Genomic DNA, 26406 nt, shown 5'->3' with positions numbered 1-26406 from the left:
TTAAGAGGAGGCTGGATGAACACCTCGCCGAGGTCGTATGACCCCAGTACTCTTTCCTGCCATGGCAGGAGGTGGGACTTGATGATCTGCTCAGGTCCCTTCCTACCCTACCACCTATGAAACTATGAAACATCTGCTTCACTTTTTGTGAAAAAGTGAAGGTAGCCCCAAGCATCTGACTGGGCCACATGGAGGCCTTGCTTATGCCCAATGCTAAATACCACCTAGACTGCATGGGTATGACAGTGTTTAGCATTCCTGCTGGCAGCCGGGTCAGCAACCAGGAGAATCTGTTTCTGTGGCAGTTGCCCAAACTCATCATCATTGGGTTCATGGATAACTATGCCCTTAGTGGGAATTATGCTAAGAATCCCTTTAACTTTTAACATTACAATATTAATTTTGTGGCCCTCTACGTCAATGGAGAACAAATCCTGACAAAGCCCCTACAACCAGATTTTGAGAACAGTAACTGTGTGAGAGAAAACTTATAGCTGGTACAGACAGCCAGTAAACATATGAAAGACCGGGCCCTGATAATCAACCATGAGGAGTTTGCCCTGGGATACACCTTATTTGCCTTTGACCTGCCTCCTGACCAGGAGTGTGCTGACCATTATTCACTGATTAAAACTGGGAACCTGAGAGCAGAAATACGCTTTGCTGTGGCTTTGCCCATCACAGTTAACATGATCATGCATGGGGGTCTTTGACAACGTCATAAAAATAAATCAGAGAAGAAGCGCCCTGTTTGACTACATGTGAAGATGGACACAGAACAGCTTGCCAAGGTATTATCCTCAGACTCTTATGCCAAAGAAACTTTCTTAGACGTTTTCCCCTGTGACTGGCTTCCTAAGACTCAACTGTCTCAAAGGTCCCTGAGCTTGGTGGTCAATAAGCACCTGCATAATCAACCCAGAGAACACTGGTTGGCTGTTTACCTGGAGGATCGGGACCGCAGAGAATTTTTCGACTCGTACAGTTACCCCCCAAACAGCGCTCTCTTTCCTCAAAGCATTATGTTGTTTTTAAACAAGAACGCTACTGACACTGCTTTTCAGCTGAAAAAGTTACAAGACCCCCATTCTGTCACCTGTGGATACCATTGTGTGTTTTTCCTGCATCACCGTAGCAAGAAGCTATCATTTGAACAGATTTTAAAATTGTATTATTCCGATGATTTAGCAGAAAACAATAGGGTGGTGATGCATTTTGTAAAAGGTAAATATAAAAATTTCCGTGTGGCCAGGCCTGCTCAAAACATGTTTCAACGTGCCCAGACATGTATTTGTTGCTATGACTTTAATGAACACTTTGTCTAAATAAAACACTCAGCTGATGCTGTGTAAATAATGCTGTTGTTGTTTAAATGTGTGTGTGCATTTTCATTTAAAAAAATCCCCTGTAGACAAAACTTTATAGCAGTACAGAATAATTTAATTCAAAGTGTAAAACTTTACATGGCGAGCCAGTGGCTTTTAGAGACAGTTTTTCACTTAGGCGGTGCTGTTGGTGTTTCTTGATCTAAGGCAGATACTTTCAGGCGTTCCAGATTATCACGATTCATGGCGTTGCTCATAACAGAAAATAATACGTTGAGCTCAGCCATGGCTTCCATAAAGATGTCCCAGCCTTTAGGCGGACATTTACTAGTCCTGGCGTGAGTCTAAAGGGTTCTCTGGACCAAGTCGAGCATGTTAGACCCCTTGACGAGCATCCCTTTGTAGATGAAACCCCCTTGATCATCCCAAGAAGAAATATCCTTGTGCTGGCTCAGCTTAGTGAGCAACACTTTAGCATTTTTCCTATATTGGGCATGCAGGTTATCCAATACTTCCTGAAAGATGGTGTCAGGGTTTGTGGGGCTTTCTAGGGGGTTTCCAGCTTTTGGGGGGGGGGTCTGTTCCAGCAGAAACAGGGTTAATTTCCCTCTCTCCAGATCACCCTGCTTTACGTAGGTCAGGTATTTGTGAAGCACGGCAGCATACAATTTAGCCTTCTCGTATTCTGCTAAACCCGGCCCTTGGAGAATATCTCTCTTTTCAGCATCCAGTAAGTGGGTTGCCTCAGTTCTGATATTTTCCTGAGGCGGTTGGGGAGCCCTTAATTGTTCCAGTTCATGTTTAGGCACCAGGTACATTTTTTCTGCGTGCTCCATCACCGGCTGGCCAAAAACCCCATAATCAGAGGAAAAGCAAAACTTAACAGAGGGCCGATAAATCCCCCAGACTGTTTCATCAGCTTTCTTTTTTTTTAAGAGGCAATCTTTTGTTACTTAGGTTTTTTATGGTTCTGCGTCTCTTTTTCAGCATGTGAATTTGATGTGGTGTCAAAGGGATGTTTCCTTTTAAGGTGTTTGGAGCAATTTCTGAAATGGCTGCTACTAAATCAATAGAGGCCAAGCAGAATATAGCTTTTCTCTGCTGTGGGGATGACTGAAGAAGCAGTTTTAAGAGAGCCAAATTTCTTTTTATGCGTGTCGCAGGGCACATAGGTGCCTGCTCCTAGAAGGCCAGAAACTGCCTGAGGCGAGCTCAAAGAGCCAGACAGGAGCCTAGGTGCAGGCTGCCATAGCAGCTAGCTAATGAGGACATTGGCCTGTACCTGCACCTGGTCAGCTGGCTGGAAGGGGCAGGGCACTGGACCCATATAAACTGCAGGACGGGGACTATGAGGGAGTTCTCTGCTGGCAGCCAAGGGAGAAGGAGCCCTCCTAGAGCAAGTGAAGGGAAGAGGCCTGACTAAGTTCTGCTCTGGGTAATGTAAAGGGGCTGAGCACACCCTTGTGTTATGTTATAGCCTATAGGCTTATGTTTTGTTTGCCATTTTATAAGAGCAGTGGTTTGGGTGAAGCTATTTGGGGAAGGAGGAGGCCTCACTGGGGGCCCACAGCAGCGTGGGGACCCTGGTGCCAGAGAGGGCGTGACATATGGGGTGCACAGACCCCGGCACCAGAGAGGGTGCAGCATTTTGCAGTGCACAGAGCCCAGCGCCGGGGGGCGCAGAGACAAGGGCTACGGAGAGCCCAATGAGGACAAGGGGCCTAATCTTAACAAGGCCTAGGCAAGACAACGCCAGTACCATCTGTGAGGCTTGGGGAGTGGTACAGGAGCAGCTGTATATAGCCCATAAGGCTAGGGTGCCCTGAGACACCCATTGTAAAATGGGACCCACAAGGGGTCTGAGAACCCATGAGGTTCAGAGAGTCTATCAAACAGTGTCCAAGAGGACTTGCATTCAGCCTCCCTATTTTTATAAGTACATCAAGACCTGGCGGGACAGAACTGAGGGTGCCCATCGGGCCCAAACTGGCACGGTCAAGGGGCCTTAGAAGAACACAGCCACCCTTGAGGTGTTGAGGAGTTCGTGACCCCTTGCGGAGCTGTTCCCAAAGCCCCAGAGTCGCTGTCTGTCTCAAAATTTATTCAGCATGCTGGGCACTCTGAACAAACTCAGAGGCCCCGAATAAAACTGTTAGAGGCGATTTATAGTTTACAGACAAGATGTGCGCGCAGGTGGGAATTTTCCACTGTGACTATCAGGTCAGTGTGGGAAAACTCATAATTATTTCAAAATTGGTTTTTGGCTACATGTTATCTAATGGAGCGGGGGCGCTGTATCTCTGCTTCAGACTTCAAGGCGATGAGCCTGTGTCTTATCAGCCTGTCCTTGAAGTACTGAGCCTGCTACACTATTATTTATGATTTAGTTAGTAAATTTCTACAGAGGTCTCCGTCCCATGACATGTTCCCCTTCCACCCTCTCAAGAGCTAAGAACATACTGCCACTACATCATGTCTTTTTATTCCCACCCGCTGTTTTTTTTAAAGTATGAGCAGCCGGTTGGTCAGGAGGAAAAAGCCTGGTTCTTAATCTAAAATCATCCGGGGTAGAAGCATTTAAATCAACCACCAGATACCCGTAAAGTGTTTTAGTGGCATCCTCAGAAGCTTCTAGAAAGAACTGGGCCTTATCTGGGTACATCTGCCATGCCAGGGACACTATCTGTAGCTTATCCCTGGGGTTTTTAAACAAAACCATGTATTTTGTGTTAAGGGTAATGGTGTGGCTCCTTTTCCCTTGACAGAAAACATTTTGAACTATATACATAACATTAGGATTCCCATGGTGCACGTACTTGGTAAAGGCTTTCTCGATTTTGCTGCCGTCACAAGCAGTGTCCATCAAACCATCTATCACAACCATATTTATTTTATTAGGAGGAAACAAACAGTCATTGTTGAGACTGTCCAGTAGACCCTCCACAAACTTGATGAAAGGATATTTACAAACCAGTTCTTTATACAAAGGTTGCCAACAGCTATAGCACCACACGATATTCTCAGGCATAACAGACAACATTTTATTAGCATGATCCAGAAGATTTTAAGAAAGTAACTTTTACCACAGTTGCTAGGGCCTGCCAAAATCACAGAAGAGGGGTGCTTCCATTGCATATCCACCTTTAAAAACCATAGGGGAGACAGTTAAAGCTTTCTGTGAGGACCCTTTTGTCATAAACAACTTTCTGCTTTTTTCTCAAGGCTTTGGTTTCTATCATCCTCTTGCTTTTGTTCCTGACAATAGAGTGCTATTGTATCACAATTGTTTTAGGGGTGTCCCCAGTGGGGTTTGCCCCATAATTTAGAACAAGATCTCTCAAGGTTTCAAAGCTGACTTTCACTGTTGGCCACATTCAGGGTAATCCCGTTGACCTTCAACCAAACCTTTCCCCTGGACAACCTGTACCTATAGGTTTTTGGACTGGCCGACACAAGCTCTCTGATGTGTGCATCTGGTGGGATTTCGCTGGAGCTCACCTAAATAATCGCCTAGCAGGGGGTTCCAATGTCCCTCGCGGCTCACAAATATCACAATCTGTGTCTTGGTACAGACACCGGTCTTGCAAGCTAACAGTTCGTACAACTCTTAAGCATGCATAAGTGGTGGTGAAACAGGCTATAAAGCTGTTTGTGTTACCCAAAAGCATGTAACGCTCCTTGGCTTGCTTCAAAGACACGCAGGCTGCCCCACCATCAATAAAGTCGCAAGAGAAAAGAGGTAGCCAAAGAATTCTTTGGGCTCCCCCCAAAGGATATAGAAACAATTTTGCTATTTGGCGCTTTGCAGGGTTGAGTTTAATATGCTCTGGGCGTAAGGTCACACCTTCTTTTTGCAAGAAATTAGCCACATCTCTCTCTCATTTTTCTTGGTCAGTATACCAGGCAGGGTAGGCCGAGGCTTCCTGCTTCTGTCAGAGGTGCATTTTTATGTAACATGAAAAAAGGATGCTAGATCTCTCAGCAAAATACCAGATTTCATAGATTTGAGCTACTCTGTACCCCTTGGCGATAGATTTATTCAATTCTGGTGTGCACCATGTGCCCAAGAGGGCCCTCTCTTCATCAGTGTGGTTGAACTTTTGCTGTCTTTTTTCCACACAGAGGCAGCACAGCGTGAACATGAGTTTCCTGTTCACCCTGATGGGTAGCACAGGGGAAAAAAAGGTTTCATGGTGGGTACAGTTTCACCCTGGCTATTCCAAAATAGCTCAACAGGGGTTGGAAATTGTCACGAATGATTTCAGGGTGTCCAGTTGAGTAGTCCTTCATTTTGTTTATGAAGGGGTAAAAACTGGTAAAATCGTAATAGTGTATTTGTTTGCTGGGTTTGCCGGTAATATAGACAGATGGCATTAGTTCTCCCCCACAAAAAGAACATCCCTAGGCCCCAGTAGAGAGGGCAGCAGGGTTCTGCTTAAAAAATCTAACACCTCCCCATCCATTTCTAACAGAGCCATCCACTCGTGCTCCCAAATGGTCCTAACAGTAAACCACTCTCTTGAGATAATTGGTCTTGTGCAATGCCTGGTAAATCTGGTGTTTTCATTGATGTTGTTCCAGCTGTGCAGGTATTGTATTTCTGTTAACCCTGTCTCCCAGTTCCCCAGCAGATCCAGAGGTTTAACCAGCGGTATGGTAAAGTTCGAGCTGGTGTTCTGTGGAAAAATCATGACACAAGCGTCTCTGGGCAACGCGATGTGGAAGCCGCCATCACGCATCTCGGCCTTCTGACTGAGGTACCCTTATATGTTACACAGTTGAGAGGCTTCCACCCAGCTGTTAAATTTAGCCAGCCACCTCAACCGTTTCACCAACAACCGCTGCCTTCTTCCCCTTCCTTTCATTACTAGAACTTTTTCAACCCTGTAAACTCTGTCCTGTTTGGGGTTCACTTGTTGTAGTTCTTCAGGTAAAAAGAACCCTCCATAGTTTCGTCTTTGTAATCTTTTAGGTGGTATACAGGCGTTTGCATGTGTCTAAGGACTTCATACAATATGAACAAACATTCACCAATGAGATTTTCATAACCTTTTTCAAACCTCCCTTTTGGTCCTAGACACCTGCATGTGGTCTCCTTTTCTAAACACGGGTGCTGCTGGTTTTATTTTGAAATAGTCCCCATACAGTTTTCCTCACCCATGGAGAGTTTAAGAAGTTCATGTCAACAGGCCTGGTGTAGATAGTTCTGTGAAAAATGTGGTTGTAGCTCTTTATAAACTCTGGTAACACATCAATGTAGTGAAAGGTGTTGCAGGCTATAAAATACCTCCACTTATTTGATTTTAATGTTTCATAGTTAGTAGGGTCAAAAGGGACCTGAGCAGATCATCAAGTCCGACCCCCTGCCAGAGGCAGGAAAGAGTACTGGGGTCAGACAACCCTGGCAAGGTGTCTATCTAGCCTCCTCTTAAAGACACCCAAGGTAGAAGCAAGCACCGCTTCCCTTGGAAGCTGGTTCCAGATCCTAGCCGCCCTGACTGTGAAGTATTGCCTCCTGATATCCAGCCTGAATCTGCTCTCTGTCAGCTGTTGGCTCCCTGTTACTCCCATATAAATGCATGGGTTTGTTTGTTTTTGTTTTTTGAGATGGCTGAGAGGACTATTAATGTGACGTAGACTCTATTAAAATCCGTGCCTTGATCACCTGGGTGACAGTGATGATCGCCTACTGGAATTCGCCATCCAGCACAGGGCAGCAAAGGCCTGCAGCAAGACAGTAACCGTGGACTCCAGGAGGATGGATTTCAATGAGCTAAGGAGATTAGTTGGGGAGAGCCTGAGGTCCCTATGGCCATTGCTCCTTGTTACTCCCAGTAGTGCTCTGAGCAACAGGGACTCTCCCACTGCCTGCTGGTCTCCCTTGGCCAGTTTATAGAAGGCCACCAGATCCCCTCTCCACCTCCTCTTGTGGAGGCTGAACAGGTTCAGATCCCATAGCCTATCCTTATAGGACCTGCCCTGCTGACTCCTGATCACGCGAGTAACCGTCTTCTGGACCCTCTCCATTTTGTCCACATCCCTCCTGAAGTGTGGTGCCCAGAACTGGATGCAGTACTCCTATGTGACCTTGGTCAGGCCACAGTTGAGGGGGAGGATCACCTCCTTGAACCTGCTTGAGATGCATGGCAAGGTGTGGTTAGCCTTTCTGACTGCATCTCCACATTGGCGGCCCATGTTCATCTTTGAGTCAATAATGACTCCAAGATCCTTTTCTGCCTCTGTGCAGGCAAGAGGGGAGTTCCCCAGCGTGTAGGTATGCTGCTGGTTCTTCCTCCCCAGGTGCAGTACCTTGCACTTGTTTACCTTGCACTTGTCAGTGTTGAAACTCATCCTGTTCTCATCCACCCACCTCTGTAACCTGTCCAGATCTGATTGCAGCTTGTCCCTCCCCTCTAGCATGCCCACCTCCCCCCACATCTTAGTGTCATCTGCGAATTTGAACAAAGTGCTTTTTACCCCCTCGTCCAAGTCACTGATGAAGATGTTGAACAGTGCAGGCCCAAGGAGCGAGCCCTGGGGGACCCCACTGCCGACATCCCTCCAGGTCAGAAAAGATCCGTCCAGCACTACACTCTGGGTATGGCCCTCCAGCCAATTGGCGACCCATCTGACCATGTAGTGATCAACGCCACAGTCACCTAATTTTTTAATGAGAATGGGGTGAGAGACTGTGTCGAAGTCTTTCTGAACTTTAGAAAAGCCTATGTCCACCACAATGCCTACGTCCAAGGATTTAGTGACCTGATCACAGAAGACCACCAGGTTGGTCTGATAGGACCTGCCTCTGATGAACCCATATTGGTTGCCCCTAAGCATACACTCCCCTGCTGGTCCCTTGCAGATGTGCTCCTGGATAATCTTCTCAAAGAGCTTGCCCAGGACCAAGGTAAGACTAATGGGCCTATAGTTTCCTGGGTCCTCCCTCCTCCCTTTTTTTGAAAAGGGGGACCACATTGGCCATCTTCCAGTCCTCTGGCACCTTGCCAGAGCACGACAAGTGCTTGTAAAGTTCTGCCAGGGGACCCGCAATGACCTCTGCTAATTCTCTCAGCACTCTGGGGTAGAGATCGTCAGGTCCTGCTGATTTTTGGATGTGTCCAGTCCCACCAGGAGGTCCCTGACTATGTCCACTCTGACCCCGAGCCTGGCTGCGCCACCCCTGGGACTGTCAGGGAATCATGATGGAGGGGATGACCTGGTCCCCGCTCAGAAAAATGGATGCAAAGAAGTTGTTAAATTAGCTGTTAAACCTCTCTACCACCACCGCTTTCACTTCATTGTTCATCACAAAATGGTGAATATTATACTGTTTTAACAGTTTGCTTAAAGGCTTATTTAGAAACTCTTTCCCCTGATCAGTCTGTAATTTTCAAGGTACGCGGCCCTCTGTAAAAAATCGTTTTAAAGGCCCGAGCTATTCCACCGCCTGACTTGTCTTTTAGACACACAGTGCACACATATTTTGATAATATGTCTATCGCTGTTAAGATAAACTTGACCCTATGATTGTGCTTGGAAAACTGCTGCATATCCACCAAATCTGCCTGCCATTGCACATCAATATCTGAAACAACAGTCTTGTTTCTTTTAAAATGTCTTCTCGCCAATTTGTGTAGGGTGCAAGTGTTCTGATCTGAAAGCCAGGCGGCCACTCCGCTCCTGTCCAGAACCTTATTCTACCTTTTGGCGGCTTCAAAAAGCATGTTCACCTCACCAAAACTGCCAGCTTCACCAGAAGAGTAATGAACTTCCTTTAACATTAGCCTCCTGTGCAGACATGTCTGGTAACTGCTACCCCAACACCCACCCCACGCTAACACCCGTATGCTGCATTCAAACACTTGAGGACAAATTTAAACCATGGTAAAACAAGGCTTATTAAGCAGGTAAGAAATACAGCATTAACAAGGTCTTCAGCTACATCTTGAACAGTTGTTCAAAACCAGGTCACGCAAGAAACCTTCTTCTGAACAGGGGGGTGGGATACTTTTTTATTTGAAAATAGGCTCCAAGTACATCCCTGCTCAATGACCTCCATGGGCTCATAGCTCTGTTCGGTAATCTCCACAGGCTCAAAGCTGGGGTTAATGGTTATTGTCTTTGGACAAAAATGTTGCATCAGTCTTTAGTCTCAAACTGTTCTCTTTTAGACACAAAAACAGTTCACGCAAAAGACTTTTACTTTCAGTGGGGTGCCAATGTGCAGGTTTTGAAAGCTCTCTATGAAGGCGTCGTCTACCTGCAAAAACATAGTTATTAACACAGGCCCAGACAGTTACAAGAAAATCACCCCCACAAAAATCATCTAAATTAGTTACCTCGCAGAGTCCCTTGAGACAGAGTTGTCCACGCTCTCCATAGGCGGTTTCAATATGGACTGCTTGAGTTCTGTCATGGTCCCTGGTCATATTTTGGTAGACTTGGCATCCAGCTCATGCTCCTGAATCCCCTCCATGTCTGCCCCCCATGTCTGAGCACAGTCTCAGACAGAGGCCTCGCTTTGGAAAGCAGATAGACCTGGTGGACTTGCAACCCAAATCCCACTCCCTCTACTCGCTCCAAGTGATTCAGCGTTGTTCTTGGGGAGGTCTAAGGCCTCTGAAAGCCCTTCCAATTTGTCAGGGGTGGTGGGGCAGGTTGTTAGAGGCGTCACACCACCCCACTGCCACTCCATAGGCCACACTAGAGCAGGCTGGGACCTGATAGGTCATAACTGTACTATGTGATCTAGGGCAGTTCTTGCAGCATGAGGGGTTGGGCTTTGGGGGTCTGCATGGGCTGTCCTTCTGATATTATAGACCATGTGGTGGTGGCATCACACACCACGTGACTGGGGGTGGGGGCGGGGTTGCTGATGTCACACACCACATGACTAGGGTCAGTGGCCGGGGTTGGTGATGTTATACACCATAAGGGGAAAGGGGAACTTCCGGTCCTGCTCACTTGTCACATTTGCACTGAAGGGCAGTAAGCCTCTATATTATTGCTGTCATATATCCTAGAAGTACCTGGAAATAGACACTGCCATACTTCTTGGCTTAGAGTTAGAGCCACTGAACAGTTTTCATTGAAACACCTTTTTTTTAAAACTAACAGTGGTGTTTAACTTAACTTGAACTATTTGTGGAAAAATAAAATTCAAATTTAGGTTTTTTTTCCCATGAAAAATGGGAAAGCAGATTTTTTCAGGTCTGGTAATTTTTGTTTCAGCTTCCCTTTTTATTAAAAATTATTGTTTTGATTTCTGGAAGAGAGATTTAAAGTATTTTGTCAAAAAAAACCCTACACTGAAAATGGTATTCAAAACCTGAAACATTTTTCAGATTTGTTTCTTTGCTGAAAAGGTAGAGTTTCTTCAGGAGGAGAAATACAGAGGGAGGAAAGAAACATTTTTGACATTTCCTATGAATAACAGCTGACAATATTCCAATCAGCATTGCACAGCTGGGCAGCGCCTCAGGACAGAGAATAAATGTTCGTTGTGTTCCTCTACAGCACCAACAAAGTGGAGTCCTGATCCTTTATTAGGTCCTATTTCCACAACCACATTTAAAATATGAAAACAATGATCCATCTTCCACCCATGAGTGCCAACAATACACATGTCTATACACCAGCGTTTCATATCACGGGACCATTTCCATGGTAGTCATACCCAGAGTCATGGAGGGAAGGGCTTATATTTCTATTCCCAAGTAAAGTACACTGATCTCTCTCTAAGGTAACCTAACAGTACATTGTGACATGCTTGCTCTAGCAGCAGCAGTGTGTTTCAAGAGTATAAAGTGCCTGAGCATGCAAGTAGTTACTTTCCTTCTTCCTAGGCTGAAGAAACGCATCACACACATGCCTGCTAATGCAGCAAAGGCTGGGAATAGAAGCACATTGATCACTGTCTGAACAGCAACTAGTGATGAAGGGTCATTTATCTGAAACACAGACATGGGGGCATTTGGAAATTAGGATCCAAACCAGTGTCCAAAGCCAAAACCTAGGCAAATTTTGCAGTCCCAGCGCTGCCTGTCTCAAACAGCTGTACCTGTGTTCTTAAGAAGCCCATGACATCTCTCCCCTAGGTAAGAGGAAAGAAAACTGCCTTTCTGTGTTAATATGTCAGTTTAGAAACTGACATTTTGGGGCTTGTGGATGTAATGTCTTTGGTGCGTTTCTGATGGTGGGGGGATACAGATGAGATCTCAGACTTCATGCTCTCACCCTCTGCCTTCTCTCGTCTGGTAGTGTTGATCACTCACCATTTGGATGACGGAGACTGGGCCAATGCTGTTCACGTAGATGTCCACGTCGATGAATGTAGGCTTGACTGGAAGGAGAGCAAAATGGACATGGGTGAGCCAGGGGCTGAGGTTCACAGCAGACAGGAAGCAGACAGAAGGCAGAATGAGGGAAACCTGCAGGTTCACATAAGTCTGCCAGCATAAAAGTGGCTGGAATGAAGGCCAGGAGCACTACGAGTTCCAGACCTGGAGCATGGATTCTAGGCATTCTGGATCATTACCTTGAAAATATTCCTGTTGCAAGGAATGGGCTACAGTGAATAACTCATAGCTAGGGTTCCTTTCACTGCTAGTACCATGCACAACTGAGGAATTTCACAGCATTGGAGGCCCCTGATTGCTACTGGCTAGGCACTGCTCTGAGGAAGTTTATAGTCCTAGTCGGATTAAAGAGAATGCTGCTTGGAAGTGATAATTGAAATCATTCTCCTCTCCTTCCACCCAGATCAGAGAGCTTGTAGCTCTTTCCTGCATCTCAGAGATACACAAAAGACTGGAGGCAGAGGCCCTGAGGAGACACTTACTGCCGATGTCAGGTCTCAGTTTGTTGTCATAGTTCTTCAGCAGTGAGTTGAGGATTTGTGTGGCGTCTGTCTCCTGGGCTTTGGGAGTCAGGACCCAGGTTTTATTGACAGTCAGGTAATCATAGTCATACTCCTCTGTGCTTTCTGACCTGAAGTAAGCAGATGAAAAATAAGGAAGGAATTACCTGGACCCCAAGCATTTTCTACCCTATACACCAACATAGGCCTCAACAGCCTTGCAAGGTTTTGTCTCAGAGAAATGCACTTGTAACTTGTAAGGCAGTAGACTCCAAAAGGGGGCAGGTTGAGGCATTTATACAGGTGAGAGGGCAGGAGTCTTTCTTATTTCCCACAGTTACATTCCCTGGATACTTCTAAGCATATGGGTCCTGACTGTTGCTAAGGCCATCTGAGGCATGAGACTGCAATGGAGGACATGGAGAGAGCAGGGTTAAGTAAGGCTCCTTTCCAGCTATCAGAAAACCTGGGTACCAGAAGGAGAGCACCATGCCCTCTCTCGGAGCTTCTTTTAGAGCAATATCACTTAATTCTGTCCCAAATATCAGCCTGTATCTAACAAAGAGCAATCCTGCCCTTGTTAAGAAGTGTTATCACAGTTACTGGATGAACTGGACCTCTGAACTATTCTGTCAAGTGTGCTCCCTTTGAGATCTCTAGCTTCACTTGCCTCTAGGTGGAATTACACTGTTCTCCCATTACTTCATTTGACACTGCAGAGCCGTAGTACTAACCTTCCTCACTAGGTCCTACCTTTCAGCTCTTTTCCCTCTCAGAAAAGCTGCAGTAGTTAACAGAGTGACAAGATGGCCCCTAGTACTAAGCACAGTACTATTCATTAGAACAAAAGAATTTAAGAAAGCAGACCTTTTAAAAATAAAACAGACTATATACTTGTTTGGCTTAGCAGCTATCTTCCCATCTTCCACATGGGGAGCCTCCAGAAACCCCCTTCTTATATGCTTACAGAAACCCCCTTATCAGAAAATCCTTACTAGCATAATCCATTTTTTTTAACTCAAACTATTTCTACCCTAGCTGTAAACAGTCCCTATGCTGTAAAAGCTGTTTAGCGTTTTTTTATTTTTACTTTTCCAGCCTGGCAATATGAGCTTTCATCCTCCTTGGAGACAGTACCCTTGAACTAATAACTTGCCCTGCTCTTAGAGGTGTGGGCTGAGGTGTACTTATCTAGCTCTATTATGTTGCCTTCTTGTTTGCTCTTTCTCTAGCTCCTTATTAAATTAAATCAGCATAGTCACACAGGAAATTCTAATAACCCACCACTGTTATAGAGTAACTTTACCTTACTGAGCAGGTCACTTACAATATTCATACCATAATTAAATATCAGGATTCACAGATCAACAAAAAGCAATTCAACATTTATCACACATGCCCCTCTAAATTTGTCATCAGTATGTCAACTCTCCCCAGGGCTGGAGAGAACTTATCTGTGAGAACTGCCATTGTGCTGATACATCTCAGCTGGAGCCCTGTAATGATGTGGAAAGAGGCTCTGGAATGCAGATCTCATTTCAATATATAGGGAGGCTGAGACTGGGAAAGGACTAGAAGGGAAATGCTATTCATTTTATATGTTGCAGTTAATTTATCAGGTGGTGCATCTACAGGCGTGCCCAGCTGCACAGTAACCACCATTACTAAGCAGTCCCAGCAGTGCACAGGTTGTTTCCAACCCTACTGCACAGTTGCAATGAGCTACTGTGCAGTAGCTTGTTGCTATTGCACAATAGTGTCATTGTTCATGCCTGTCAACACTACATCGCTGTAGAGACGAGCAAAGTTGTCATAGCTTGTTGCTACAGTGATGCAGCAGCTCATGTAGCCAGTGGTTCCTAATATTAAAATACACATAAAGTTTGCATCTTATTCTCTTTAAAACTCTATCTAGCCAGCATACCCAGATGCTAAGGAATACTCCCATCAAAAGACTGGACCCACTGTATTTTTTCCCTGGTAAGTCCCCTGACATTTTAGCTTAGTTTAGGCATTTTCACATCAGCCTGCTCTTCCTGTTTGGTTGCTCATTACAATTTATTCTAAGTATGTTTAAAAAGACTGCAGCCTTGATGTTTGGATATGTTTTCCTTTACAAATAGATGTAGTTACTAGGTTAGCTTGTATATTTACATTGCTGTGTGACTTTTAAATATGTCCATTGAAAAAAGTCAATGAGAACCCTTTGTGATTGCTGCAAAAGAAAAAATAGGATTGTTTACTGGGAGACACTGATCAATCAGCCATCTACCCAGCTGGCTGGAGTCTACAGTCTTGGTAAATGCATTTTTGCAGGTGTGGCCTGTAGTAAATTACATTGAATTATCCTGGTGCAGTTCACAATAGAAGCAGGAAATGCTAACATTACTGCTTTTTCACTACCACTACGTATCTTGTTTGGCTCCTGGCAAGATCATCAGCAGAACAAGGAACACTGGCAAAAGTGAGAAAACCTTGGCTGCCTCTAAGCCTCATTTTAATATTCTTTAAATACTCAGGCAGTTCTGCTCTGGGGTCTGAAGTCAGGAGTCCTGGATCAAAACACTGGTCCTAAAGGGTGTCATTAGTAACTGATCGAAGTCTCAAGATCCTCCAGCTCTGTGGCAGTAGCACATTCATAAGCTTCTCTGTAGAGGCTGCAGCCAGCGGAGTAGAACAAAGTCCCACAAACAATTGAGTTTGGTTATGCTACTCTCAGCTTTAAGGCAGTTCTATATTTTAGCTAATACTAATATTGTTATAGATGTAAAGTCTTTGGTATCTCCCCTGTATTAGCAAGAGTCTCAGCAACATACTGTTATGCTGGCATAAGAGTGGCTAGAAGGGCTTATTCGGCTCACCAAACCAGTATGAGCTGTGTATGCATTTGATGGATTTCCTACTATGCCTATAACAGCAAATCTGAGCCTTATCTCTCATTGAGGGCTAAAGCATTCTGCAAGCACTAAGGGAAGAGTTGTTTCAGTGTTCAATGGAAATGGTCTTTCTTAGGATTCCCTATCAATATACGCATCACAGCAGCATTAAGATAAGAATTTTTGGAAAGAGGATGTATGTGTGGTTTAGATAAGAGCTGTCTGGCTTTAATGACAACCAATCCTGGTCCCTTTTTTCAAAAGCTTCTATTCCAAATCCTACCATGACAGGCAGAGAAGGTGTAGTAATTGATGCCTGACAGCTACTGCAGAGGCAGAGTAATTAGGGAGGAGGGCTGCATCTGTGTGTGGAGCCCACACACATCTGCTAATGGAAATGTCACACAGCAAACATTTAGCAATCGGGAACATCCAGTGGATGTTCTCTGGACTGGAGGATGCATCTCCTCAAACCAAGTTATTTAGGTTTGGCAGCTAGTGACAGGTACAATCCAATATAATTGTTCCCTGTTCCATGTTTGGGTGTGTGGCATACATGTCAAAAGTTTTCACCCAGGCACACTCTGGGATATGGACGGGGTCAACCATTCCCTCCTTAGGCAATGCATGATATTGCTGTGCAAGAACACTGGGTTGCAGCAATGATACCACAGTTTTGTGCAACTCAGGCATTTATGTTGAAGTTTTGCACCATATCAATGAGCAAGCAGAAGAGGCCCAAATGATGGCCTCTGAATAGTGACATGCTCCACGTAGTCACAGAGGAACAGGCATTCAAGGCCTCCAGGACTCAACTTGTAGAGCTATTCTTCAAATGTAGCTGCATTTATACAGGCCAAGTGTATCTGAACAGGAAAGTCACAGCAGGTTTGCTGGGGGGAGGAAAGAAGGGGGAGGTGGCTGTAAGGTGGGAAGTCTGGGCTCAATTTCTGCCATTAACATGCTGTGAGAGCTTAGGTGAATTGCTTGACCCCTCTCCTTCCCATGCCTCGGTTTCCCCACCTGCACAATATGGATGATGTTACTTGCACCAATTTATCCACTGACAGACAGGTTTTCTATGACAGAATCATAGAGTCATAGAAAATTAGGAAGGAACCTCAGAACCCCCTTTGTCCAGAAAATGCTGGAATTTCTTTTCAAAGTACCATGGACAATGCCAGGCAAGCTTTCATTATTCTAATATTATAAAAGACTTAATCTGTCCGTCTGTCTGGCCATAATGCTTTATTCACTCTCTGATTGGCTGACAAACAGCCAATCACAATGCACAGAAGTGTTTGGACAGGTGGCAACACACCACCATGATGGTGGGGACATGGGACGGAGTGCGGGGGCCAGCTGTGCTGGCCTCGCCCCCCTGCCCTGCTCGCTGGAGGCGACAGCAATGGAGCGGACTTAAGGGGGTACTGGATACTTAATGGGGACCTAGCGGGGTACTGATAGAGGGCGACAACTCTGTTTTGTGGTAATGGTTGGATCTCTGGAATTTCTTTTTGTTTTGCAATTGAGAAAACCCAAAGGTTTCCAAGTGTTTCCATAAAAACAGAATTGTGGTGAAGGGTGTTTTGGGTGTGACAGATTTGATCTGGGAAGCAGAGGGAAAATACCTGCAATCTGATCCTGGCCTGGGCATGAGGAAGATGAAGGTTCAGAGTCTAGCTTTAAGATAGACTTTTCATCCCAGATCAAGCAGACCAGGGACCTAAGCCTGGCTCTCCCACATCCCCAGCTAGTGCTATAGTCACTGTACTATAGAGTACAAGAGTCCCACTTGCTCAAAACTCTTTTGACAGAGGCTTCACTGAAATTCTTTGACAAAATTTCATTGAATTGAAAATGTTCTGACCACTGTTAATTACCATGTGCTAAAATAGATTTTTAGTCGTATAACAATGCCACCAAGGGCTTGTCTGCACAGGCATGCCTGTGTAAATTAATCTGAATTAACTATGAATTTAGCATAAATTAGTTAACTTGCATTTACCTCTGTGTGGATGCTCTTATGCAGAATTAAAATGGCCTTCATTTCATTTAGCTTAATTCACTTTGGAAGTTAAATAAACCATGCTGCATTTAAGGCAGTGCTATTCTAGGAGCATTTAGATGAAGGTTTAATACTGTTTAACTGATCCACTTTAAAACTAATTTAGATTCACTATCCTAAGTGTTCCCACATAGACAAGCTGCATGTCTGTCTGTACGAGCTGGGATAATAGTTGCTGGGCATTGCAAGAGCAGTACCAAGCTATTGTAGCTAACCCCATGGAGATCCCATGAATCCAGATCCCATGTCCAATACTATGCCATGAGTGCAGTGACATTCTAGTGCAGCACTAACCTTCTGCAGAAGGGAAAATGGATCTAGAAACCACTCCCACAATGATGGTTTTTGTTCCCCCATCAAAGGAGCAGACAGAGTAGGGTCCTGGGTGCAGCATTATGCCTTTGTGGACAATGGCTTATAGGCAGTAGGATTTCTCCCAGGGGGTGGACCTCAGTTGGAACTGGTCTTACTATTTCCAGTAAATGGAAGAGAGTTATGTAAGAGGAGAGGCACATTCTGTCAGCTGCTGTACCAGGAGGAGCATCAGGCCACCAGCTAGTGCAATACCACCTACCAACTGTGCCCCAGTGGAAAAGCTGCATTTTTGGGCACCAGATAAGTATCTGCCTCAGTAAGTAATGGTAAGCAGAATCCTCAGAATCAGTGGTGTGTGGATTGGCTGGACTGGCTAACTCAGCTCAGCACAAAGCATCCTTGTGCTTCCAGAGGTACCTGAAGCTCCTGCTAGAAGAGGAGGTTTCAGAAAGATGCCTGGGCTATTTTAAACAGTTCCATCGAAGTTTGGACTGGACTATGGTATGAAATGTGACATCGGCTACTTGCCACAGCTGTGAAAATCCAATACACATGGACAGGGAAGCTATCAAAGTTCCTTTCTCTCCCCCACACCTTTCCATCAACAACCCCTGGCCAGTCCTATTCCAGACACTCAGCTCTTCAGGAATAGAGCAGGGCATATTGGAGAATCCTGGGGTTTGCTTGGATGATGGAACAGAGAGGATCTCATCTGGATATAAGGATGGGCGGGGAAGGGAAGATGGGCCAATTTCAGGGTACGGCTTCCTATTAGAAAAGTGAGCACCTAGAATTTAAGCCTCCCTGTAGTTCTTGGCTCACTTCCAAACTACAGCACTCTGTGAATGTGATTTTGAATTGTAAGCTGTGGAGATCATCTGGCCCTTTGCAGAGCTATGAAGATGCTTGGACCATGAGATAGGGCATTGGTGCCTGAATCCACCTTCTGAACCTTAAAAAATGGGTGGATCACAGTGGTGCAAGAAATTAAACTCACATACTATGCAGAAAAGTGCACTGGATAGATATCAGTAGGAAACGCAAGTGCCCAAGGTTCATGCTCCCAGCCCTGTAGGTTGATAGACATTAAGGTCCAAGCTCCCTGGGCCAGAATTCAGGAAGACATGCCTAGTAGTGCAATGGCATTAGGATTCATCTCCCAGAATCTGGGAGTACTGATTTGCTAATGTGATAGAACTGGGCTTTGTGCTCCCAGACTCTGAGTGAAAGAAGAGCCACATGATAAAATGCAAAGGAATGGGTGTTCATGTTCCCAGCCTCAGAGTTCAGGAGGATCAGCATATTAGTACCAGGATTCATGCTCCCAGCCCCTGACTGCATTTGTAATGGCATTTGATAGGCGTTAAGTTGGCTTATTCTGCCAATTAGCGTCAGCCAGTAAAATCCCTCTTCCCCTGAGCCCTGGGGGTAATGATCTGCTGACAACATGTTCTTTTCCCGATCCAGCCATTAAGCTCACCAGCAGGGTTAGGAATAGTAAAAACTTGAAGCCCCTTGTGCTCTGGGCTTTCACTGCTGTTTACAGAAAAGCTTTACAAACTGCTGGCTTTACAAACTGCTGGCTCTGGGATAGCATCCTAATCCCCCTACACAACACCACCAGAGGCTTTGAGCTGAAACCGGGACAATACCTGGGACAGTCCAACCTGTAGGATATGCCAGTGCTGAATGCTCCCTTCCTCCTCATGGGTTCTGTTCTGCCTCTCGCAGGGATTCTCCTGGGTGCTTTTTCATGTCTGGCCACCTAGCACATATGGGACATGTTTTTCCTCCTGCCATGCCAGCAAATAGTGGTGTCCTTGGCTGTGTCAGAAGCAGGTCTTGGTTCACTATGCCCAGCAGAAATGTACAGTCTTTCTGACACCATGTGCAATTTGAGGTTGGGTCCAACAGGGCACTAAGCAATCCTGTGAGGTGCTAGATGCCCTCCATTCCTATCATAGTCAGCAGGGACTGATGATATTCACAGGAGCACTCAGGGTCTGTTAGGATTCAGCTTTAGTGAAGACACATCTACATGCAACAGCAGTGACAAGCATAAGACAAAAAATCTAAGGGTAATGTTTTCCTTTCTTTGCAGGGAAATAATAGATCCAGCCTCCATAGCAAACATAAGAGCTGGCTCATCAATGTGAATCTGTGCAGCTCCACTGAAATCAATGGGATTAACACCAGCAGAAGGATCTAGCCCAATAGCTGGGAATGTCAGTTAGATTCTGGAACAAACCAGAAGGGAAAATTAAGAAAAAATGGAGACTATGACATTAACAGCAATGATCAATCTGTACCTGCTTTAGGCCATACATTGTCTTTGGTCTACAGCTCTCAAGATGCTTTGCCACAGTATGAAAGTATGCATTTTGTTCCCATTCCACAGATTTGTAAACTGAGGCACAATGAGGGACTTTGCCCAGGACACATGGAGCGTCTTTCATCAAGAATAGAACCCAGATCACCTGAAGCCCAGTTCTCTTTGCTAAAACAAGGGTATAAAAACCTCTCAGCAATTTGCTAGCTCCTTAGGGCCAGATAAGGTGATGGGATTGTGAGGAGGGGTGAGTCAGAGACTACCACCTGCCTCTCCATCACAGCTCTGGCCCTTCTTATCTGACTCTTGAGCTAGGAAAATAAGGGATGCCATTCATCCTGGAAAAACAACATTGAGCTCCTTCTGTCAGAGACTCTCAAAGTGGTTAATATCTATTAACCAAATCTATATGGGATGGAGAAAAAGCTATTGCATCCTCATCTGTAGAACTGGGACAATGAAGCACAAAGGCTGAAACTGACTTGCCCCGGGTCACAACAACAGGTCAGTGACAGAAACCCAAACAGGACTCAGTGTCCTGCCTTCCTAAGTCACACATGTGGAGACAGGGAGATCTCTTGGTTAACTGCTCATTATTCCAAGCATCTGTCTGACTCTTGATAGAGAGATGCTCAGCCTCAAAGGTCCTGGAAGGATACTCTCCATCTCAAGACTTCAGCCCCACCTGGCACGTGAAATGAAGGCAGAAGAGACAGAGCACAGACCAGCCTAGTAACATTCTTAAACACATCAGGGCTCATTAGAAACCAACACAGGGAAGTCTGTCTCAAAGCCAGGGTGAGATGCTTCCAACTCTGGCACCTTTTGGGGGTTTAAGGAGGGTATATAGTAGAAAGCAGCATCCTCACCTGATCTGCAGAACTGGACAAATTGTCAGGTACATCAGGAGAACTTTTCCAGACATCTTAGATGCACAAACCAGACAATCCCAGGGAAGTGCAGTATCCACATAAAGAGAGGCAGCTGGGGCTGGCGTGGTTTCAAATCAGAATGATTCTTTCCTACCCAGTTTGTGGGGGAGGCAATGGGATTGTCTCTCCTGATCTCCACTTGGCCCAAAAGGATGGGCAGTCTTGCCCAGATGTGCTGCAGCTGGTATCGTAGTTCTAGGGAAGAGAACTCTGCCAGAAATAAAAAAAAAATGGGGAGGAGAAAAAAAATGAACCCACGCAAGAAGCTCCAAGTTCAGAAACCGGAAAACAAAGCCGTGTGCTTTTGGGGCTCCTTCCTTGCCAGCAAGTTTAGGAGTTCTTCTTCCATTCTCTGGGTGCTGCCTTAGTGGCTCTTTTCCCTGTCCCAATTCTTTATGGAAGGGGTTGCCTCTTCTATCTCCCAGCTATGCCTTTCCCTAGCAGACAGGTGCAGGGAGAGCTCAGTGTGCATGTGTGTGTGCGTGCGTGTGCACGCGTGTGCTTGTATATCACAAGCCCCACCGGTTGCAATTGCAAGCAAGAATTCTAAAATCCTCTCTCTCTCTCTCTTTTCCCCTCTGCCTGTGTTTCTCTATTTCTTCTTTCTATGCTTTCTTCCCCAGCCCTCACAAACTCTTCTTCTGTCTCTTTTGTTTTTAACCCTGCCTTTCTGATCTTTTTGGAAAGAGGGGGAAAAGTTGGGCATTTCTTAACCTACTCTTTGGCAGAAAAGGAGCAGAGAGTGTGAGAGAGAGGCAGGGAGCCAGGCAGTGAAGGAGAAAGGGATGATCGGAGCTCGCATGCAGGGTCCTAACTCCCTCCCTTTTAAGAGACACAGTTCTGGGAGGTCCCCAGCATTCCTGGCCAGGCAAGGGTTAACACTAGCCTCTCTTTTTGTTCTATTAAAGGGAAAAAGTTCAGCTGCTTTGCTGACAAAGGATGAATCCAGATATCAAAGGGCAACCCACATTTGTGTGACCGAGATCCCAAATGCGTGCGCTGAGAGGGAATTCATTAACTGGTGTAACAATCTTGCTCCTCATTTATGTAATGAGGCATGACAAGGTCATCACTCATTAATCCAATTTTAACTTAAAAATGTGCCATATTATTCAAAAGCAGGGTAGTGAGTTTATTGTGAACACAGACAAGGAGTGAGTTTTGTACAATGCTGAGTGTTGTGCAGCTCAGCCCGAGGGAGGCGTGCTTGTGGCTTGCTTGTTGCAACTGATGGTGATATAAATCGTAATCAGTTACTGCTGGCTCTTGGGGGAACCCCAGAGAGTGCATATGGAGTGAGCCACTTGAGGAAAAGCCTTATGTGTGGGTTATGGCTGCTTCTAAGATCTACCCAACAGAACATAACTGGGCCTCTGCTCCGAGAAGCTCCAGGCATGGGACTGCTGTTGAATGTAACTGGAGTTCCCTGCAGAACTGGGAGCCTTCACTTCCTAGGAGCATTAAGACACTGACTGGTTTTTTTGTGCCACCCATAGCCAGTGGGTAACACAGCTAATTAACTCATGGGGTATCACTGATGTCTTCCTCTTAGGGATTTGTCACTTCAGGCAATAATTCTGTTGCGTGCAGGTTGCAAGCACCAACAGACCTCAATTCTAGTCTCTACCTTGTCTCTGATTCACTGTGTGGTCTTGGCAGTCTTTCATTGCAAGGTTTCATTGGCCTCATCTTAGCAATGGTTATAAAACCACCGCCTTAAAGATTCTTGGTGTCTTTGGCTGGGATACCACAGGCAGTATTAATGTTATAATACAGCTTGTAATTGAATATCAGCTGCTTCTTCAACTGCAGCATCCTGACTGTCTCTGATTAGTTCTGTTGATCCAAAAGCTCAAAAGAACATAATGCAGCTTACTAAGGAGAGAAACATTATTCATGTGGCTGTGGACAAGGAGATGCAGCTTCAGCTCCAGGCTCTGCCAAGTCTTTCCTATGTAACAAGTCACTTGATTTCTTTGTGTCTCTGTTCCTTCACTTGCTACGTTACTCCTTTATTCAGACAACAAGTATGAGGAATGTCCCAGTGCCTACCACAATGGGGCCCAATTCACTTGGGGGCAAAAGGTTACTACTGCCACATCAGCAATAAATAACCCCACCACAATCGGGCCATTTTTCACAGCTGCTCACTGACAGGATGTCCAGTGCTGATTTGTGTACTGATTGCTCTATGCTCAGAAGCATGAGATTTGGCTACTCATCATAAACCACCAAATCCCAGCTTCAGTCACTGGTGTCCTAACATGGAGTTCCCTTGTACTGGGCAGCTATAAATTATATTTCTGTTAGCATGTGCATGGAAGCTGGCACTGGACTGATGAGGTGTGTAGATTAGCAAGAGTCAGAAAAAGCAAAGAATGAAAAGGCAACAGGAAAGAAAAATGGGCAGAGCTGTCAAGGGAAACTCTCTGGAAGCTCAAATTTGGGGATTCAAACAAGGCTGGGCTTGGAAAAGCCATGCAATAAACAACCACCTGCCAAAGGGGCCCAAAGCATGGATGGCATTCCTAGCCTCTCCTGCTCTCCTCCAGTAGTATGCTCTAGGTTTTGGATATGTCTGTCTATACCATGTCCCTGGAACTTTGGGGGTGAGCCATTTTCACTCACATGTGCCAGACCTGGAAATGTGAAGGTGAAGTCACTCTGAGGGCACCCTCAAAGTGGCTAGAGAAAGGGAGTGACCCTGACAGTGCTTCCAAATCATCTTCATTGCTACACTTCTGGGTTTGGTTTGGGTGAGCTGCTTTATGGATAGGCTCCTTGATATGGCCTCCCTATGCCACTCCATGCTATCTGGCTTGTTCTTTTAGTGTGGCCTTCTGCTCTAATCGGTACTGAGTGTCCTGCTTGAATCATATGGGCTCCGCATTTGAGTAAGTCCAGCAACAAAGCAGACCTCTGAGGCAGAGGTTTGCTCTCAGTGGGGACATCTACATGTGCATTTCAGTTCTTTAATGTGCATTAAGCTAATACACATTAAGTGATTTTTGGCAGGTGTTTACAAGTGCAGGGACTTGCCAGTAAAGTGAGTGCACTTGGCACTGAAGTTAGTGCCAAGTCCCTGCAGCCTTGCCATGTGCCCTAGCGGCTGGGCAGACCCAGCACTAAAGTTATTGCCAAGTCGTGTTTACATGTGTGTTAATATATTTTAACTAATCATGCCTAAATTTGATACCTGCACTTGCAGGTATCAAATTTAGGCATGATTAGCCTAATTTCACCATTTTTAATGCACATTAAGGGAGCACATATGTAGACATGTGCTGTAGTGCAGATTAAATTAGGGTAATGTGCATCAACGTGTCTCATGTAGATGCGCGAGTGTTGAGTAAACACCAGAGCTGGGGGAGAATTTTTGGCCAAGTATTTTATTTAATAAGCATGCAGTTTGGGTTCAACTAAAATAATTTGCAAATTCACACTAAAGTTTTTTTGCCCCCCCAACCCTATAAAGATGGAAATGTCCTGTTTTGACATTTTCTCAATCAAACATATTGATTTTTCATTTTGTAATGAAGTTTGCTTTGGAAATTCATCTAAACATAATTAGAAGCATGAAACATTGAAATGAAGTGCTTTATCTGACCTGAGGTGAATTTTTCCCTGTTTTTTCTTAAACAACGACAACAACAAAGGAAAATCAATTATTTGCACAGTCCTAGTAAATGCTGACCCTGTCTGTTCCTGCTGCAACAGAAGTCTGGGGTTTAATCTTGTAGTCCTTAGCTGGGTATAGATTCCCACTGAAGCTTTGTCTGAGTAAAGACTGCAGGACCTGCCCTGCTCCTGCTCCTGCTCCCCCACCCCTCCCCGTACTCCCTCCCTCAGGACAACTGCTGACTTAGCTGAAAAGAGTCCCCAAGGTCACGAGGGGATGGTGATGATTTTTTCTTTGGAAAAAAGTAAAGATCCCACGTAAACTTGGAGGAGTCAGTGACCTTAAACTTGGAGGGCTCAGTGGTTCTCTGTTCCATTCACACTCTTCGCAGAAGATTCATTATAGCCTGTAAAGTGCTTTGAGATGCCCTGGATGGAAGGAACTATGGAAGAACAAAGATGTATGCGTGAAATTCCCTAACCAGCCTATTACAAGTCCTTTTCTCCAGACCAAAATGTACATCTCTCTTTACGGCTCTGTTTGTCTCTGGTTGTGATGGGCACCATGGTGCTGTGGCTGTGATGGGCACCATGTCCTCTCAGGGTAGAACAGGGTTGTTCACGCCAGACTGACACATGCTGATCTGCATGCACAGACACTTAAGTCCCACATGCTGGCTATTAAAATTTGGTCAGGGTGAATAATGTTTCCTCTTTTGCATTTTTAATTGCCAACTAGAACAAAAGGTGAAGTCAGAGGTTAAAACTCTGCGCTCCTCCCTGACAGTTGCTTGTTTTAAGATGTGGTGGAGAGCTTGCTGCTCTTTCACTCAGAAACTGGCTTTCTTCTCCTCAGCAATGTGCAACTTGTTGGTGTCACTAGGCATAACCCTAGGTAACTCAGAGGGATGGAAGACCAGGAGTGTCGAAGAAGCCCCTCTGCTCTGGGTGAGCCAGGCCCCCCCCCCCTTTTTCCTGAACCTTTGTAACCCTTTTCTGAACTTTTTGTAACCTCCTGTAATACTGGAAAAACAGGATGAGTAGCAGGCAGGCTGAAACTCCCTAAAAATGTTATCTGTGGAATGCAAGGACACCGCTCAGAGAGAGAAGGAAGGAGGGAAGGGGGAGGGTGGAAAGGGGTGGTGGGGGGTGGAGGCCAAAGTATAAAAATACACTGTTGCAGGGCTAGGGGCACAGGATTTGAGACCATACAGTCTCCCTGTGCCTTTTACTTGAGCTCAAATAAACTCTGTCTACTTCTCCCCCCAGTGTGTTTATTGGCACGACACACACCGGGCAATGAACCCAATTGTTGCCTCCCTTGGGCACCTTGTGCCGGCAACAAACTGATTGGCCTCTTGCCTGCAAAGGGGTAAGCAGTTAACTTCCAACCTGGGAGACTGATCTGCAGCTGCTCTTAAACTGGAAGTAGCTGATTAAAACTGGAGTAAGCAGGATGAACATCAGGCCTCAGGCCTCTCTGTGAGGGATGAGGCACTTGCATAGGCAGGCTGGCTAGCTTGAGGCTCCACCACTGGGAACAGAGGGAGCTGCAATCAGAATGCAGATGCAGTTAGAAGAGCTGCATGGATACTGCCAGGCCTACAGCACCAGAAGGCAGGATAGATTTGCACCTTGCAGGCTAACCGAAGAAGAGATATATATCACCCGTGAGTGAAAGCTCATTTCATCAGATTCTGTGAAAGGACCTGCATAAAGCGGAGTATAAGAAGGAGGGAAATTAGAACACAAAAGCAAGGGAGGTGCAGGTGTGCTGGAAGAGGCAAAAAACACAAGCAGTAAACCCATAGAAACAAAGGAGTCACACAAGCTAATCCAGGTAATGGGATAAGACTTCTTTGCTCCTGTCCCCCCTGCCTTTCCTTGTCTCTTGCATTCTTTTTTGTCTCTTTTTCTTATACTCTGCTTCGTGTATGTTTCTTTCACAGTGATGTAAAAATCACGGTTCGTTTCTTTGGAGGCTCAATGAATATCAATGATCCTTTAGGCACACATTGTTGGTGATACAAAAGGTATATATTTGCAAATAGGGTCAGAGAGAGAGACAAAAGATCAAACGCTCTG

General features: G+C 45.4%; 1 protein-coding gene across 2 annotated transcripts in view; it reads right to left on the bottom strand.

The window, feature by feature from the left end:
- The window catches only part of LOC109313636 (gamma-aminobutyric acid receptor subunit gamma-4), a 129394-nt gene extending 107930 nt beyond the window's left edge, over positions 1 to 21464 (bottom strand). Inside the window, exons 1-3 of one of the 2 annotated variants that reach the window (XM_019540287.1) lie at positions 20641 to 21464; positions 12166 to 12314; positions 11600 to 11667 (exon numbers count right to left, since the gene is read on the bottom strand). In XM_019540287.1, coding sequence (XP_019395832.1) covers positions 11600 to 11667; positions 12166 to 12314; positions 20641 to 20696 — 273 coding nt within the window. In that variant the 5' untranslated portion in view covers positions 20697 to 21464. The remainder of the gene's footprint in view (positions 1 to 11599; positions 11668 to 12165; positions 12315 to 20640) is intronic. The other variant, XM_019540288.1, reaches the window with a different exon arrangement.
- Positions 21465 to 26406: the final 4942 nt, after the last annotated feature.

The sequence above is a fragment of the Crocodylus porosus genome, unplaced genomic scaffold (genome assembly GCF_001723895.1).
Source record: "Crocodylus porosus isolate Cpor-Errol unplaced genomic scaffold, CroPor_comp1, whole genome shotgun sequence".
In the NCBI taxonomy this organism is placed as follows: domain Eukaryota; kingdom Metazoa; phylum Chordata; order Crocodylia; family Crocodylidae; genus Crocodylus; species Crocodylus porosus.
This window is presented reverse-complemented; position numbering and strand designations above follow the sequence as displayed.